Raw genomic sequence first — 16,932 nt, forward strand, 5'->3', positions numbered from 1 at the left:
CGGCATTCGAAACTAAGCGAATCCGAAGCCAATCCAATGTCTAAAAGTTGGTAGGTGTCCTGTGGCTGGGACCCGACGCGAGATCGTAGGTGTAGTGCAGACGCCGCCGCGGGGAATACGCGTAAGCTGGCGCAACGGAGGTGTTTGTAAACCGCGCCGGCTTTTAGTCGTATCGCCAGCTCAATTGGCCAGCTGCATGTTTCTGTAAGCGCAGGTGTGCGTCTATCGCCGCTCGAGCCGTTCATCACGGCAGTGAGCCGGCGACGCTGACTCCGCCGTCGCTGGTTTCGTGTCTGCGACATCTGAACTCAAATGCATCATCGCAGAAACGTCGTTTTTCTGCTGGTTCGCCGTCATCCGTGCTCTGGAATGACGTCCGGATACTGCTGACCTGTTTTTACACCGCCTGGTAATCGTTCTGAAACGGTGAGTCTTACACCTGTTTGCACCTGATTGAGTTGACGTCGTTGTCTTTCTTTCGTTCATTATTTTGCGCCTGGTTGAAGGTATTGCACTGACCCGGTGTGTCGTTCACAATATCTTCTCAGAGGCACGCGAACGAGTATGAGTGGGACAACTAATTTGAACGCGACTGCTAAACGAACGTGTCGCCAATCTCACAAAGCGTTACAGGTGTTACCTGAGCATACCTTAATTGGTGGACGGAGATAAGGGCAGCTTCCGACGGGACTCAGATTCTTTGAACGTCATTCACGCTTGACCCGACGTATTGTATGCAAGAAAGAGACGACGAAACTTTCACGGAAGCGTCTTTACTTGACGTTTTCAGCAGGTGAACCAGTCTTCGTCATTACTCTAACGAAGGCTGGTTCACCACGCTTCTGTGAAAGTTTCGTCGTTTCTTTCATGCATATATATATATATATATATATATATATATATATATATATATATATATATATATATATATATATATATATATATATATATATATATATATATTATAAGATTACTCTCTAGAGAATTCTTTATTTTAGTAGAGTATCTGTGATATTTACTGTTCTTGATTCGAATTCATAATGAAATAATAAAGCACAGGCCATGAAATTATGTGGTACAGTAAGAGGCACAGTACTTGTAATTTTAGCAGTATGATGAGATACAAAAATAAATAAAACCACTCAAAGAATTAGTTTTGAAAACGAATAAAAACAGCTCAACAAGGAGAACCTTGGGCAGCAGTAATTAACATCATAAAAATAGAATAGGACTGTAGGAAGACGGATTACTCATGGTATTTAACAGCATGAAAATCAAAGTGTATATCCGAGGGCTCGTCAGTGAAAACAAAGCAACAAAAAACTGCTGGAAACGTGAAGCTATCTCGTTTCTTATGCTTAGGTAATAAAGGGATCACCAGTGTGCATGGCCCTGTACCTAGGTATTTGAGTGTCTTTCAATAGAACAAAATGCTGTCTTTTCATACTAAGTGTGTAGATGTTCTGTCGATTAATCCTTTGCTAATGCTTTTAAGTATAATGTAGTTGCCAACAAGTCCTGGTGACACAGTGATATAAACGTCGGTGAGATCCATCTATAACGGGTGGCGCCAGCGAGAACTGGAGGGCTGTTGCCCCCACCCCCCCAAATTTTTTCTCCTGCCCCCCTTCGCTCCTTCAAGAACAGCATAGTAAAAACACAATGCATATGTTCCTAGTATCTATGCCGCCCCTAAAGGAACTAGCTTGTCGTGGGTGCCCACCCCCTCTCCCCAGGTAACTAAAATCCTGGTGCCGCCCCTGACTTCAATGTGGTGCACTGATAAAAATAATAACATGGTTGCTGACCAGAAAGATGCTATGCCTAGTGGTTTAGGCTTCTATATTAACTTTATTTTAGTCATAAGGGCACAAGGTATGACAAAATTTGAAATAAGAAAACTCGCTTTTTTGTAGTTTGGGAAGAGTGTACTTTGTGCGTATTCTCACATACGTGCTTTTCTTAAACAGTATTTGTTCGTTGCAGAAAATAACTTTTTCTGTATGCAACTAGTGAGTGAACGCGCACCTTAAGGCGAGCCCCTTGAATGTGCTCCACCCTTGCGATACATTTTTTTTAAATCTCTCCGTACGAAAGCCAGCATTCGTGTCTCGAATCAGCTGTGTATAGGAAATTGTCGGGTAACTTCCAAGGCAGGTCGAAGACTATGTGTGCCTTTCTGCGTGCACTTGGTCTTCGGAGGGCATATCAGTTCAAGCTCTTTCGATTGTTAGCTTCATTATATTTTGCGTGTCATTCCTTCCGATAAGCTGAGATGCTGAGGGTAAAGAAAGTCTTCAGCAAGCTTAAATTTACGGCAGCCAATACAGTTTTCTCGTAAGTGTGTACAAATGCTGATGACGTACTGAGGTGCTTAATGCGGAAACGGCAAGCTCTTCATCGTTGAACCTTCTCAGCGTCCTTCAAACTGAATTGCGTGCAGGGTGACAACAGATATGCTCTAATGAACATGAGTATTATTGTTTGTTCAATTAGACGGAGTTGTACGTGCAAACTGAGTGGTGAAAGTGTTGAAGTAATGGGATTGTGCTGCTGACTCTTTGATGTGTTTGCGTAGGTTTAACGTCCTAATGATTCCAACATTGAATGTTGTTTTTCTCGGTTAATGATGGCAGTGTTGCTCGAGCCTAAATTCTAAAGTAGTATTGAAACCTGGCAAAAAATATAGTCAATTTGCTGGAAAACGTTGACCACAATCGATGCTACATTGCAGATAGAGCCGCATGAGAGCTTACAAAGAAGCAAGGCAAGCAATTTGAGTGGCTTCAAAGTGAAAAACTGACTTTGACAGTGATTACCTGCTTGTAGCTACTAAATCATGTAAACAGTGTTTGTGACCGAGTATGTTCTTCAACTGTTTTCTAACCGCAAAGGCCAACTCCTGCTATTTTTTTACCATATCAAAGTTATGGGGTTTCTATGTTCCTGAGACACTCGTGTCACGAGCGCCCAATAGCTGAAATGCTCAGGAAATCTGAAAATAGTTTTTAATAAGCAAAATTGTGCAATACCGAAACCCAACCGAGCGCCCTGTCTGCGTATGACGTATGATTTGGTAGAGCCGGAGGCCGTATACTGGTTCCGCCGGCACATAGTATGAAAACTGTGAAAGCCAGTCCTGCGAAGCACCGGCCAAACATTACAGAGGAAGGATGAAAGCTTTCCCGTTCTATACCCGTGCCAAACACCGCCGCCGTCGCCTTGTGGAAAGCGCAATAAACACTGTAGCGGCCAAAGTAGCGATGCCATTGGCTGTGTCACTTCCGTTGACATGCCAAACATGACGTCACACAGACAGTGTTGCCAATAATTTTGGCAGGTGAAGTGAGCTTTTCGAAGCAATTTTTAAAATTCCTTCATTATTTAGTAATTCTTTCATTATTTAATAACAACTTCATTATTTTTTCTTGTATTGTGCGTAATTGCATAAAACTACTGAAGTGGAATTGAAATTATACACTTTACAGTTTTTGTGCCACAAATTTTCAAAGGTGCCCAATCAACTCAGTGTTTACGTCCTAGCGGTAAAAAAAATATAAAAATTCTATGAGAGTGGGAAATTTCAAAAAAAGTGTTTTTCAGTTACTGGGAATACAGTACCTCAAAATGGCCAAAAACACCTGGGACATATAAGGCTTATTCATCACCTTTAAGTCTTTTACGCACTCTGAGATGTTTTTATGTGGCCTGTAAAATAACGTGTAACTATGTCGTGCAAAGGTGATAAAATTTTTCTTTGATCTTCCATTATAACTGTCAGTAACTTTTGCACCATGATTTCTTGTACTATGCATTGCAAAAAAGTCTTGCAAATTCTTATTCGTGAGTTGACAGCTGTCATGCTCTCAAAAGAGGGTACAGTTAGGGAAATACTGGAAACGCTGAATATTACCAAAGAAGGTGAGGATATTTGTGTCTGAGCACCTTGTGTTATTCTCACAAACTCGCGATTTCAATTAGCAGAAAAGAGCGTGACAGCTTCGACATTATACTGCTTCTGCTATTGTCTTCTTTTCGTGTTGACCCTCTCTGTCTGCGGTTATCAGCCCCTATAACCTTACCCTGAATCTTTTATTTGAGCATCTGTACAGGCTCGTTCGACAGGATCCTGCATAATGGTTAAATAGGGGCGCTGCAAAACTTTTTGAGCATGGTCACAAAATGCTGCCGATCGGTAGTAGCTGCTTCTGAGAACACCCAAGCCAAATAACATCGCGCAGCATGCGACCTGGAATTTACAAATAATTATCAAAGTCAGCTAAAGATTGCTTTCTCCTCTCTCGACAAGTGACTGAATAAGCTCAGAAATCATTCGTCACGACCGTTCTATCAGCCATTGGCCAATTTGAACGTGGCAGTTGTTGCAGCGATCGCCACGGGAGGCGCGACTTGTCCACACGTGGGCGGGTGATCTCAATGAAAAATCTGCATATTCCAAGAAGAAAAAAAAAAGAAAAAGTGCTCAAGGTCACACGGCATACATGATTTATATTCTTTGCTGGTGCCATCCCTCCCTGCTGAGCTTCCAGTCCTTTCGTCGGGACGAGAAAAGAGAGAATGGGATTTTAGCGTGTGACAAATCTTTTACTCCGCTCGTACTGGATGGATTCCTAACATTTGCGGCGTTGAATTTGTGAGGCAATAAGCTCTTCCAGAGAATTAATTGCATGGTTACTCAAAAAACTGTTGCAGGGCCCCTTTAGGTTTAAATGAACCAGCTGGTAGTGTGCAATCGACACCCTGTCTTCTGTCTCTTAACATGTGCAATGTGTACTAACTGCAATGTTAACTACAAATAAATACCGACCAGCCCATCGTGTAGCTATACTCATAGCACGAACTTGCATCACATGATCGTAATGAGAGAGCTGTTGTTTCATGGCCTTTTCTTCAAATGAATGTCTGGGATTATTCTCTCTTATGACCGAGATGTTGGTCCATGCAACAGCTAATGGGATTTTTTAACCTTTGTGGCATCCTTCTAGTTCAAGAAAGTCTAGATTTTTTTTTTTCATGTTTTTGCTACACCTACAAAGCTACAACTGATATCTGCTGAAAAAAGAACTAGGCCTAAAACTGGGCAAATATCAGTTTGTAAATCTTGTTTTAGAATGAATACTTACCTACTAGCTCTGTTATTATTATTTTTTTATGTTTGCATGCTTGTATTTCGTAATAATTGATGCTTCATTAAATTCTTTCTTTGATAGCCTGTTATGCTTCACTGAATTTCTTTTCTGGATTTTTCATTGTTGTATGTAAATTCCACAAATATAGCGTTCTAAAACATCTGTTGCAGTTCTATTTGTCTGAGTCTTCTGTTCTGCAGCTGTTGCCTTGAATATAATCTCACTTTTGTGTCCAGAAAGAGGCTGGCCTTCTTTATTTCTTTTTTTTCACCGTCATAATGACAGTTTCTAAGTATTATGCGCCCTCTTCTGCTCTTTGTAAGTTGGTTCCTTAGCGTATTTAGTTTTACACTCCTATGTTCCAGTCTCCGAGGTTGCGTTGTTTTAGTGCAAAGTCCATGCATAAGTTAAATAAGTACGACCAAAAAATATAACCTTGCCTGACCATTTTCAAAGCTGAAACCAATCTGTGTCAGAAGAATTCGTTTCAACGAGTACTTCATCTACTGGAACGCTGAGGTGTTCAGTGCCGCTCGTTTTGAAAAGACACCACCAAATTATCTTTCCGGCTTGCCTTGGTTGTACAGTGGTTGTGGTGCGTGGCTGTTGACCCGAAAGCTGTGGATTCGATCCTGACCTTGGCAGCCGCATTTCGATGGCGGCAAAATACTGGAGGAGCATGTGCTGTGCAATGTTACTGCATGTTCAAAAGCCCCGCTGTAATTGAACAAACAAAATACGAAAGCTTTTGGTGTTCTTTACAATTTTCCACCCACCATATCAAGCTCGGGATGTGGTCTCTGGTACCACATTATTTTCAGAAATGTGCTTACTCTTTTGCTGTCTCTTCTTACATGTATGCTTTTTTTTTTCTTTTCTGTGTTACTCATAGCAGTGTGTTACAGATCTGAGATATCAAGGCAATTTTAGTGCAGTTTGAACATTGGTTAGCTAGCAGAAAAAAATAGATTTCGTTTAGTTTGTCAGTTATTATACTGCCTTTGAAGTTTTTTTCACGAAATATAGAGATGATTTGTGAATTCAGGTCCTGTTTTCGAAACTATATCTAGGGTGGTGTTATCTGGGCCGCTTGCTCAACCTGGAGGCGTGATAGTTCTGGTAGAGCCTATTTTACCTTGCTTCTGCAAAGTGCTCTCTGTTTTATATTCGATCTCTACATAACACCCTTTCATGTATGCATCTTGAATGAATGAATTGGGCAACTACAAGCCTCTCTGATTTTATGTAAATTTCTTATTTTAAAATGCTCATGGAATACTTAGTATGAGTTGGGAAAACAAAATCATTTCCGCATTCAGCCACTGAAAAATGCAGATGCAAGAAGGAGAGCGATAATGCTCTAGTAAGGTGATGCAATATACTAAAAAAAAGCAAAAGATGCAATATACTAAAGAAAGCTAACAGAAAAAGTCGGTTATGGTGACATTGAAATGCATGGAATTATCTTGTAAAGTGATGCAGACAATTTTCATCAACAGATAAGAAAAATGTGCAGGTGTGGGGGAAGTGCTATGCATAGATATATGTACAGTCTTCGTAGAAGTGTGTGCACGAGTGGGAGCAGAGTCGGTGGCGTAGTCACCGAGGAGGAGGTGTGAAAAATGTGCCCTGTACATTTACTTCGTACCTGGTAGGAACTGCCGAAATACCCCCCTCTCTCCTAAGCCTGCACAGGCCTATGGCAGCCTTTTAGGGTTGATGCAGATAGAGTTGAAGGATGGCAGTGTAAAGAGAGGCACTGCTGTTAAGTGGCACGGGGTAACAAAGTTTGTGAAACGGGCTACGTTGTTGCGTATTGCTGTTTCAAGTACGGTGGCTGGCTATACCTCATTTCACTTGCTTTCACTTGACTGACATTCTTTCGGAGTGATAAAAAAGAGATTGGAGGGGTGCAATTCTTTTCGGCCATGTAGATACTCGTGATTGCAATAGATAGGGAATTCAAGGAAGGCATAGAGGAAGTGAATTGTAGCTTTATCTGAAAGGATGGAATGGCACGGTGTTGACAAAATGAAAGTGGAAGAAGAAACAACTTACTGTGACCTTAGCTAAACTCATGTTCACATTATGCATCCCTTACAGCTTCAGATGTAAACGAAAGAAGGCAGATTCTTTGAGAAGTTCATTTCTTTTATACGCAGTAATATGAAGCCAACAGATAATTTACTTGTTTACCTATGTTGTCGTCTCCTTCGGGAAACATTGCAGGGGTGGGTAAAGTTGATAGCAGATCACACATAACATCGAACAAATTAGTATGCTAAGTAAAGGGCAACCAGCAAAATGGGCAACTAGCATAAATGATCAACTCCATAAATGGTCGTCCATATAAGAAGCATGTCATACAAAAGCGCGTATAACCAACCAACATTGTATCGAAAAAACATTGTATTGCTTGTCGCAATACAGTTCGCGGCATTTCGCTGGGTTCACGCCATTTGCAGTGCACAGTAATCGAGTGCAGGCAGTATTTGTAGCAATATGTAATGAATGTTACATTGCTACAGCTGCAGAAAGCCAAAACTTCAAAGACAGTCGGCATTGTACCATCATGAAGCTGTGCTCAGAGTTTGTATTAAGCAGTATTGTAATTTTCGGTGAATTTCTTATGTACTCTATTGCACATTGTGATTACATCCCCATCTTTATTTTGGAATCTCTTGCTATAATGCTCGTGTTGCATGGCATTAGTTGTTCTTGATTGCCAATTCTCTCTTTGAACTGAAAAGCCATAAGAGTTTTTACTCTGAAAACTCACAAGTTTTTACTCTGAAACAAAATGATAGATAACATTTCAGTGACGTCTTTGTTCAGGTCAAAATTTATCTTTGTTCTTTCATTTTTCATTCTATTTCAACGCACTCTTAGAAATTGTGTTATGGAAGCGAGAGCACAGACAATAGTCGGAAAGTAAAAAATCCAGGCAGAAATAGCAAGCCAAAAACAGTAATATTTAAAGAAAGTATATATGCAAATGATCACAGTTAAAGTTGCATATTCAATTCTGCCAAAGAGCACCAGTCACTTAGGAAGTCTTCAATCTTTAGGTGCTAAATGATTTATGTTCCTAGTGTTGTTTATTCATACCTACTAGCATCAGTGGTAAGTGAAATTATTTCCTCACAATTTCTGTTTTGTTGTTTAACCAATAATGAATGATACACGTGTTTTCGCATATGAGGCATTGATCTTTCTTTGTTTTGCTTGTTTGCTGTGATATGGGAAAGGGCTTGTAAAATTCAGCTTTAGCGGCCTTCCACAAGGTGTATCGTGTGTCTTGCGTCATATGCCCAGCCTCGGCAAACAATGGATTCTGTAGTTGATCACAAAACGTGACGGGAGTCCACTGACACATTGGGCATTGTTACGTCTTCTTGCTGCAGCCATGAAGTTCAACGGAGCTCCGAAGCGGTACGTTCCGCTGCCGCAGAGCCAAAGTGACGACGAAGTCGTGAGGCTTGATGATCGGCAGGTGCAACGTCGCAGCAGTGCTGCACTCGCGGGTTCCGGTGCCGTGGCGACTGCAAACGGTCGTGTCGGTGCAGCTCCTGAACGCTCTGCATGTGCAGCGCACATAGCCATGACACGTCTGGAGTCCAAGCAAGCTGATGTGAGTTTGTACTTGTGTTGTCTCCATGCCAGATTGTTGGAGGTGCTTTAGTGCTTTTAGGACGTAGTTAAAATAGTTTTTCACGTGAAATTGTCTCTTGGCTTGGTTGCACAAACATGCACCCGACTGATTTCATGTATCACACCCTCATTATTTTAATGCCTGTAAAAGCGCCTTATGAATTTGACAGACATGCAAATAAATGATACACAGGCCTCCAGTGTTCCCGACTGGAGCAGCGAAGGGACAGCACCTCTGTCAGTGTGGCGCAAGTGCTGCCTTGCACTGAGCCTGGCATGCAGCGCCCTGTTTGTCATAGGCCTTGGTTGGCTTCTGCCATGCCGCTACGACAGCCTTCAGCCATTGGAGAGCGTGCCCAGCGTGATGCAGCACTGGACGCACCTCTACCAAGGTCTTGGTGAGGGCCATGACTTTATGCTTGGTTTGGCTCAGTTCTGTCCAGCTTCCAGCTTTTAAAACATCTTCTAAAGCATCCTTCAAGCACCCTCAAAAGGCAGGAAATGCTGTGGAAGTTTACGTAGAAGTTCAGAGAAGTTCAATGGCATACAAATTTTTTTTTTTTTTTTTTTTTCAAAGTGGTGTTTTGGTGTAAACTGCTTGGGTTCGTGGCATGAGCGAGGGGGACCACATTTACATTAGTCTCACACTAAAAGGCACTCTGCACAACACTGAATGTTAATGTTACTTTTTCTTTTTTATGCGATTTTCATACCATTTCCAAGCTCTACCTACGTAACATAAGGCATATTGCGCTTGTTCACTTTGCATTTATAGCTTTTAGCAGTTACTCAAGTAGATCTGCTTTTTTCTCTTCACTTTTGTTCTTGATTTGAGTTTGTTTCTCTTTGAGATGTCAGGCTTCCAAGTTGAAGGCAAAACTCTTGTACTGGCATGGCCATTACATGTGCCTGTATGACCGTTATCAAGTGCTTGAGGAGTTCAGCTTCATGCCAGTTTCATGGTATAGACTCCAGTCATCTATCCACCTGAGGTAGAGCATTGAAGCTATATCGGCACTCCTCTAAAGATTGTGAGTTTTTTTTTTTTTTTCTCGTGGAACGCCATTTTCTATTGTCAAAAGTGGTGGATATAGTTATGCAGTTTCGACAACAGCTGCGGAGGATCTCTCGAAAGAGACGTGAAGCACCAATGAATGACATAAGGTTCGGCTGTGTGCTATGGATGATGTGAAATGATGGCATTGAAAGCTGATGTTGGCATGTGTTTTGTGCGTGATGTAGAATGATGGCACTGAGAACCGACAAAAGGGTGCCCATTGGTTACTATTCAAGCAACGTCATACTTTCTGGGAAAGGTGAAGGCTTGAAGGCATCAAAAGCCACTCAATTAAAAAAGTCGCGTAGCCAGCGAAAGTCCACGAGGGCACTTGCCTTCGATAATTACCCCAAGATGGAACATTTCATTGTCAAGAAAAAGACAAGTTACCTATCTGGGTACCCATTTAATATTCTTTGAAACGTGGGCACCAGTGATGTTCCTTGCTCCGCGACTTCCGATAGCGATAGTCACAGTCATAACAAAGAAATGTTTACTGTGTTTCGATGCAGCACTGACATCTAACGTGGAGGCCTCATTTGAGGATGATGTCGAGCGTGACTGCACAGTGCACCTGGGCTTTCAGCAGTACTCTGAGCACAACGAAACAGCCATGGTTGGGGTGATGGCCCTCAACGGCATGACGGGCTCCGTCATGTGGAAGCAGGAGCTGTACGCAGCCGCAGTACGGCAGCAGTGCCTTCTCGACGTCTGCTTTGTGTTGGGTGACGGCTCCAACTCGCTGCTTGCTGCAGTCAACAAGTCCAGTGGTCAGTACTATTTAACAGTTTTGAGGGATGCTGGCACAAATTTTTGGCTGTTATATTTTTTGCCGCCAAGTGAAAGGCTAAGACCTTAAGAGCTGAAGGAAATGTGCTGGCAAGTGTGAGTATGCCATCAATATTTAATTACGACATATCTTCAAAAGGTGTTGGTTAGGTAGACACCAAAAGTACAATATAAGCTTATCGTTGGGTTTTTGAATTGAATATTGTGCCATTTCTTCGGTCGCTTCTCACCGCGGCTTCATTGGAGAAGCACAAGTGACCATTACATATATCTTTGCTACTTGATATCATGACAATTTGACACCTTTTGCTGCAAATGAAAAGCCATGCCCTTATGAGCCTGGAAAATGTACTGGTAAATGTGAATGCAGCATGAGAAACTGATTAGAATGCTTTCTTAATAGCTAGTTTTGGTTCCTACTATATACCCTGTCGTCGTGACAAGGTTTGAGCTTCTCATCAGGTACATGCACCAGCCGCTCCATTGCATAGCTCTGTTTGTTATGTGCCAGCAGTCATTTTGTATGTTTTGGTGCCTGGATGTCATCAAAACTGGCCATAGCAGTTCTTTAAGTTAGCATAATTTGATACTGTAGCCTGCTGTCACACCAGTGTTGATTTTAGTATGTGCTGTATGCAAAAATTTACTTTATACCAGAATAAAATATTATTATTTACTGTCTTGACATTTACTCAGATCTGAATACAAGGAGACGTGTGTGGCAGAGTAATGTCGGCTTTGAAAATTCTTGTCAGTACCTCTTACAATCTTTTGCCCCGCCGCGGTGGTCTAGTGCCTACTCGGTTGCTGACCCGCAGGTCGCGGGATCGAATCCCGGCTGCAGCAGCTGCATTTTTGATGGAGGCGGAAATGTTGTAGGCCTGTGTGCTCAGATTTGGGCGCACGTTAAAAGAATCCCAGGTGGTCAAAATTTCCGGAGCCCTACACTACGGCGTCTCTCATAATCATATGGTGGTTTTAAAACGTTAAACCCAACATATCTCTTACAATCTTTGGTTTTATGTGCCGAAATCATGGCACGATTATTGTGTGGGTTGTAGGGCCAAGTGTTGAACGGTTCTTAAATAGAAACCTAAATCAAGGCATGTGGGTTTTTTTACATTAGTTTATTTTAAAAAGAAATGTATCGTGTGAAAAATCACAAGTTTTACGAGCAAAGGTTCCTGGGATGTTGTGTCATATTCCTTCTCAAAATTATGCAGACCATGGCTGCGAGAATGTGACATGTTGTCCCTGTGTAAAGCAATGCGTTCTAGAAATATGAACAAAACATGACTCCCGCAGCCTTATTATGCCATTTCTAGTGGAAACATAGTCGTACATTTTGAAAATACATACATTACTCCTATCATGCCTTGGTGTGGGCAAAAAAAGATGCATCGTCACATCCACACTAATCTGAGCACTGCAGTTAGCAAAAAAAGGTGCATTACGCCGGCGCAACTATGGTATGCTGAATGGTATCACTGTGGTTCAACTTCATGTGAATTGCAAATAAAGAAAAAAGATCTATGGCAGTTAGGCCTTTCAAAGAGGCCACACGGACTATGAGGAGAGCGAGGTCAGTTTCTTTCTCCAACTTGTTTCTTTGGTACATTTGGAGCCACATTTGCAAAACGAAGTTTGCTTCTCAGTTATAAATATTTCGTTAAGCCCTGCATTTGTGGATTCACTGTAGCGTCAGTGCTTGCATTACGACTGTGTCCCTATTGTCGACCGTGCACGATCGTATGGCATGTACATTTATTTTATCCTTTCAAAGAGGCCACAGGGATTATGAGGAGAGCGAGGTCAGTTTCTTTCTCCAACTTGTTCTTTGGTACATTTGGAGCCACATTTGCAAAACGAAGTTTGCTTCTCAGTTATAAATATTTCGTTAAGCCCTGCATTTGTGGATTCACTGTAGCGTCAGTGCTTGCATTACGACTGTGTCCCTATTGTCGACCGTGCACAGTCGTATGGCATGTACATTTATTTTATCGCAGGTGCATTGCTCTGGTATGCACACGACCACGGAAGCGATGGACAGCTGGGCGGCAGCACCTTGCAGTCCGTCTCGGACTTTCACGTCGTGACTGACTGCAACGACGATGGGCTGCCAGACCTTGTCGTGTCTATGCAGGTGAGTCGGCCGTACGGTGACACAAGCTCAGGCTTTCGTTCATTTTGCAGACCTCTGCCTGTTCTTTTTGGTAATTTCTAATGGTATTTTTCTGATTGAGTTCAGGTGTTGAGAGACGAATGTTGCAACTGGTTTTATTTACGTAAAGTTGGAATAAACGTGAAAAACCTGGGGCCAGATTTTCTAAAGGGCAACGATCGTTGTGTGTGAAGCACTTATAGAAACGCTAAAAAGCAGCAATGGCTCGCTTTAGGTCGCCAAACTGCACTCACAAGAGAACTCTAATGCCACATTTTTCACTATTATAAATTTATTATTACCGGAGAAAATCAAGGCTGTAGTTTTATTTTTAAATTTCGTGCTGAAATTATCGTGCATAAAGTTAAATGTTTCCAAATGTAATTATTTTTTTTTATTTTGGGGACATTGGCACAACGAAATTATCTGAAACCTTGTATCCTAGATCTAGAACACTCACAGATGTCAATGTGCTTCAACTTTATAAATAGAAGCTACGTGGGACCAAGTAGATGCCTTCAAGATTTACGACGTCGCACCGTGTTTGGTGCGGGAATTTCAAGGTGGCGGCTCCACGTGCTTTTGCTTTTGCCTTGTTTTTTTTTTCGTTTGCCAAGCATCATGTCGCAGTAAGATTTGTTTTCGGCATGGTAAAAATTGTACTTTAGTAATACGGGAAAAATTTTTTTTGCTCTTTAGTGTTTCTTAAAGGAGGGAGCCAGGGGCATGGTAGCACATATGTTTTATTTGATGCATTGCTGTAAGTGGATAGAAAACATTGGCAAGAATTAGTCAATATTTAGTAATTAATAACCAGCGTTAGTCAACCATTGCCGACATTGAAGGAATACTTTGCAGTGCTGCTCCCGTGAGGGTAAATCCTGTACATGGCATATGGCATAAATGTCATGTCATTTATGTCGGGCACATTCTGATGTCCTCGCTAAAGATGTGACCACCGCAATGTCTTTCGTTTATATCTGTCATGCCGTTGATTTTATATTGTGAATACATGTCACGCCATGCACATTTTGGTGTACACCAAGTGAATGAGGCAGGTCATAGAATAACTGTGATGGGGTCACACTGGACGGGTTCCACAAATAGGTTATAAACATGCACACACACAAACATTATCAAAGTGACTTTGATTAAACAAGAACAAGTTCTTTCTTTAGCATGTTCGCTAATGCTGAACAGAAATCTAATGGGTTTCCTAGTTACTGGTAGTCTTAACTTGCGTTACATGGGGTTTGACGCAGGACGAGACGGAGAGGCAGAATATTTGGGCTCAAGGTGCACTATGGTGAAATTCTGACTCATGTGGCCCACAATTCCTCCTTATTAAAAGCAGACAGTAGTCGTTATAAAAAAATTAATCAGCCTTTAACATACACCAATAAAATTTTTGTCAAAGCACACTTTTGCAAGCTAAAAGCAAATATGCACTTTTTTTATCCAGAGTGGTTCTCTTGATAAATTATGAATTATGAAAAATCTATTTGTCCATCTTTTCTGCACTTTTGTTGTTAAATAGCCTATAAAAATTTATATGGGCATATTTTAGAACATTTGTAGATCACTATTAGGTCATCACTCTAATTTAGTTCTGTTCAAACAGAGCTATTACCATATGTAATATTGTCGTAGGGAATCCCAGTACTTTTGTCACTTGTGTCGTGCAATGAAATTTTGTTTTATAACACAATGTTTACTGTTTTTATAGTAAGTAGGTACACATAAGCTTTTTATTGGAACACTAATAATCAAAATCTGACTACTACTCCAACAGATAACGTTGGTAATGGCACAGAAAATAGGAAAAAGGTGCCTCTATTTCGGGGAGTGTTTGCAAGCGAAAATGGTCATAAGGCCGACTTTTGAGCGTAATGATAAAAGTAAGTAATGATCGAAATGAGTTGTTATTGCAGCAATAGATTCTCTTGAACGTCTAGATCGCAAGAAAAAAAAATGCTACAGAAAGTCAATATTCCCGCAATAATTTGGCCCAGGAGACCAGCGTCTTACCTTAAAGCTGTATTAACACGATAGATAACATTGTGATTCGAACCTGTGGATTGTGTACCATGTCAGCAATTCCCGTGATCCTGCCTCAGTTTGCACAGATTGATTCGTTTAACGACGGCGGCCCAAATTACAGTTGGAATCCTCGGGTCAGCAATGCGGAAATCCTCGCTTATAGCGCAAATTTTTCTCGCGATGCATCACATACGACATAAGCGATTTGTTCGGGGTCACATCTATTGTGTGAATAAGCTTGAGATGATAAAAACGTTCGATCCCGCATCATTACGGCACAGTCGGTGAGCTTTGCCTGCTTTCACGCAGGTGGAGAAACCGAGCACCGAACCGTTCTCAGTGTCCAAATTAGAGAGGGCACTGGCACTGATCTCCCAGGACGACGGGCGCCTGCTGAAGGCACCCTTGTCGCTTCCTCAGTGCCAGAACATGCCGCGCATCCTCGGTTCACTGGAGCACGGCCGCAACATATCGCACCACGTCGACGTCTTCGTGCACTGCCTCACGCACCACAACAAAAGTATGTGGGTGACAAAACTCGATAATCGCTGAAAGATATGAATTAGGCGTCTTTCACACACACATTGGCACATTCACGTATACATTGAAATAGGCATGCAAGTTCTGATGTGTGTAAAGCATTGAGTTCCCTACTGTTACCCAGAGGGAGCGGGGGTACTGCAATTGTTAGGGCCATAAAGGAATAATGGGAAGTACGTGGGTTTGTTTAATCTTCCTGCCTGCGGCTTCAAATGCATTCAATGCTTTGTTTATTGTTGTGTTTTGGCGTTTGTTTCGGTAAAAAAAACTATGTCAGTCTAAACTTTGCCAGCCAATTCGAGTTGGTGAGCTTGAAAAGTTTACGTTGGTGAACTGAAACTGCTTAACATTTGCCGAATTTCGTCTTGCAACAAGGCACCTCCGGGCTGCACGGAGCCTAATGGAGCCAAAATTAAAAGCTTAGACTAATACCTGTACTACCCCATCATTTCCTTGCTGGCTGAAGCAGTGTGCGTTACAGCTCTCATAGACACCTGGGCAAGAGTTCCCTCAAGTAAATATTGTAGGAAACCCTTATAATGTGGAAGTATTTCTCATTTAACTGGGGAAGCTGCTCTTCTAACTTTTTAAATTATTGATTTTCATTAAACATGCTTAGTTTACATATGTTTGGGTGCCAACTTAAAGGGCACAATTATTTTTTCAGTTTATTGTTTACTTTTTAAAATATCAAACATTTCATGTACTTTTCCTAAACTGAGAAAGTTGCATAGTAATTCGGTACATCGCATTAATGTAAAATGAGAATTGTGTGTAATAAAACAAAATAGAATGTTTCAAGCTTATTTAATAAAAAGCTGTAATATGTTGAAAATTCCTGTGTTCAACCACAACGTGACATCTCGCTTGCCAAGATTTGTCAAAGAAGTGTCCTTACTGGTGAAAACGACTGGTGAAAACAGCGTCGTAGCACTGTGAGGCAGTCAAACGATGTATTTCACTTCAGGAATTGTGAAATGGCAGTGTGACGTTCCAGGAAATTATTTCGATATGTAGTGATGCTTGACGTGCCTAATGTCCTCCACGCAGGCATACTCCTGAAGGTGGCATTAAGTCGGCTGTCTTCGGTCAACCGGACAGACAGTGAAGCCACAACACATGTGATGTGGAGGTGAGCGACACTATGCAAGAATGAGAATGCTATGTCAGGTTGCGGTTGTGATGTGTCATGTGTGCATGCCGTGTCACACGTGACTTTATTCAGACTTCCTTGTAGTGCCGGCACCTACCCTTGCTGCCTGTGTATAATTGCACTGACTGAAATTTTGAAACACCGCATGTCACTTCTGGTGAGATCCTCCTCTTGCATGTGACGTTGAAAATGTGGCAACCCTAAAAGGAGTTGTCACTGTGCTGACTGGTGAAAAAATTGTAACTTGACTAGCTGACTTACGGTGGTAGCCTTGTAGCTATACTCTTGCACAAAATGGTTTCCATGCAAGGGTGAAGAGGAGGGACCAAAGGTAGGAACACTGCCATGTCCGGCTGATGTCTACGTCTGCGTTAAAGAGCCTGAGGCAGTA

General features: G+C 41.7%; 1 protein-coding gene across 1 annotated transcript; it reads left to right on the plus strand.

Moving 5' to 3' along the window:
- Nucleotides 1–42: 42 nt before the first annotated feature.
- LOC142795576 (uncharacterized) lies at nt 43–16,520 on the plus strand (the record flags this gene model as incomplete). Its single annotated transcript, XM_075886083.1, has 7 exons — nt 43–426; nt 8,555–8,781; nt 8,995–9,199; nt 10,371–10,628; nt 12,654–12,790; nt 15,158–15,368; nt 16,439–16,520. Coding segments are annotated over exons 2-7 (1,118 nt in total), but the record flags the coding sequence as incomplete, so codon positions are not given.
- Nucleotides 16,521–16,932: the final 412 nt, after the last annotated feature.

The sequence above is a fragment of the Rhipicephalus microplus genome, unplaced genomic scaffold, assembly GCF_043290135.1.
Source record: "Rhipicephalus microplus isolate Deutch F79 unplaced genomic scaffold, USDA_Rmic scaffold_739, whole genome shotgun sequence".
Classification (NCBI taxonomy): Eukaryota; Metazoa; Arthropoda; class Arachnida; order Ixodida; family Ixodidae; genus Rhipicephalus; species Rhipicephalus microplus.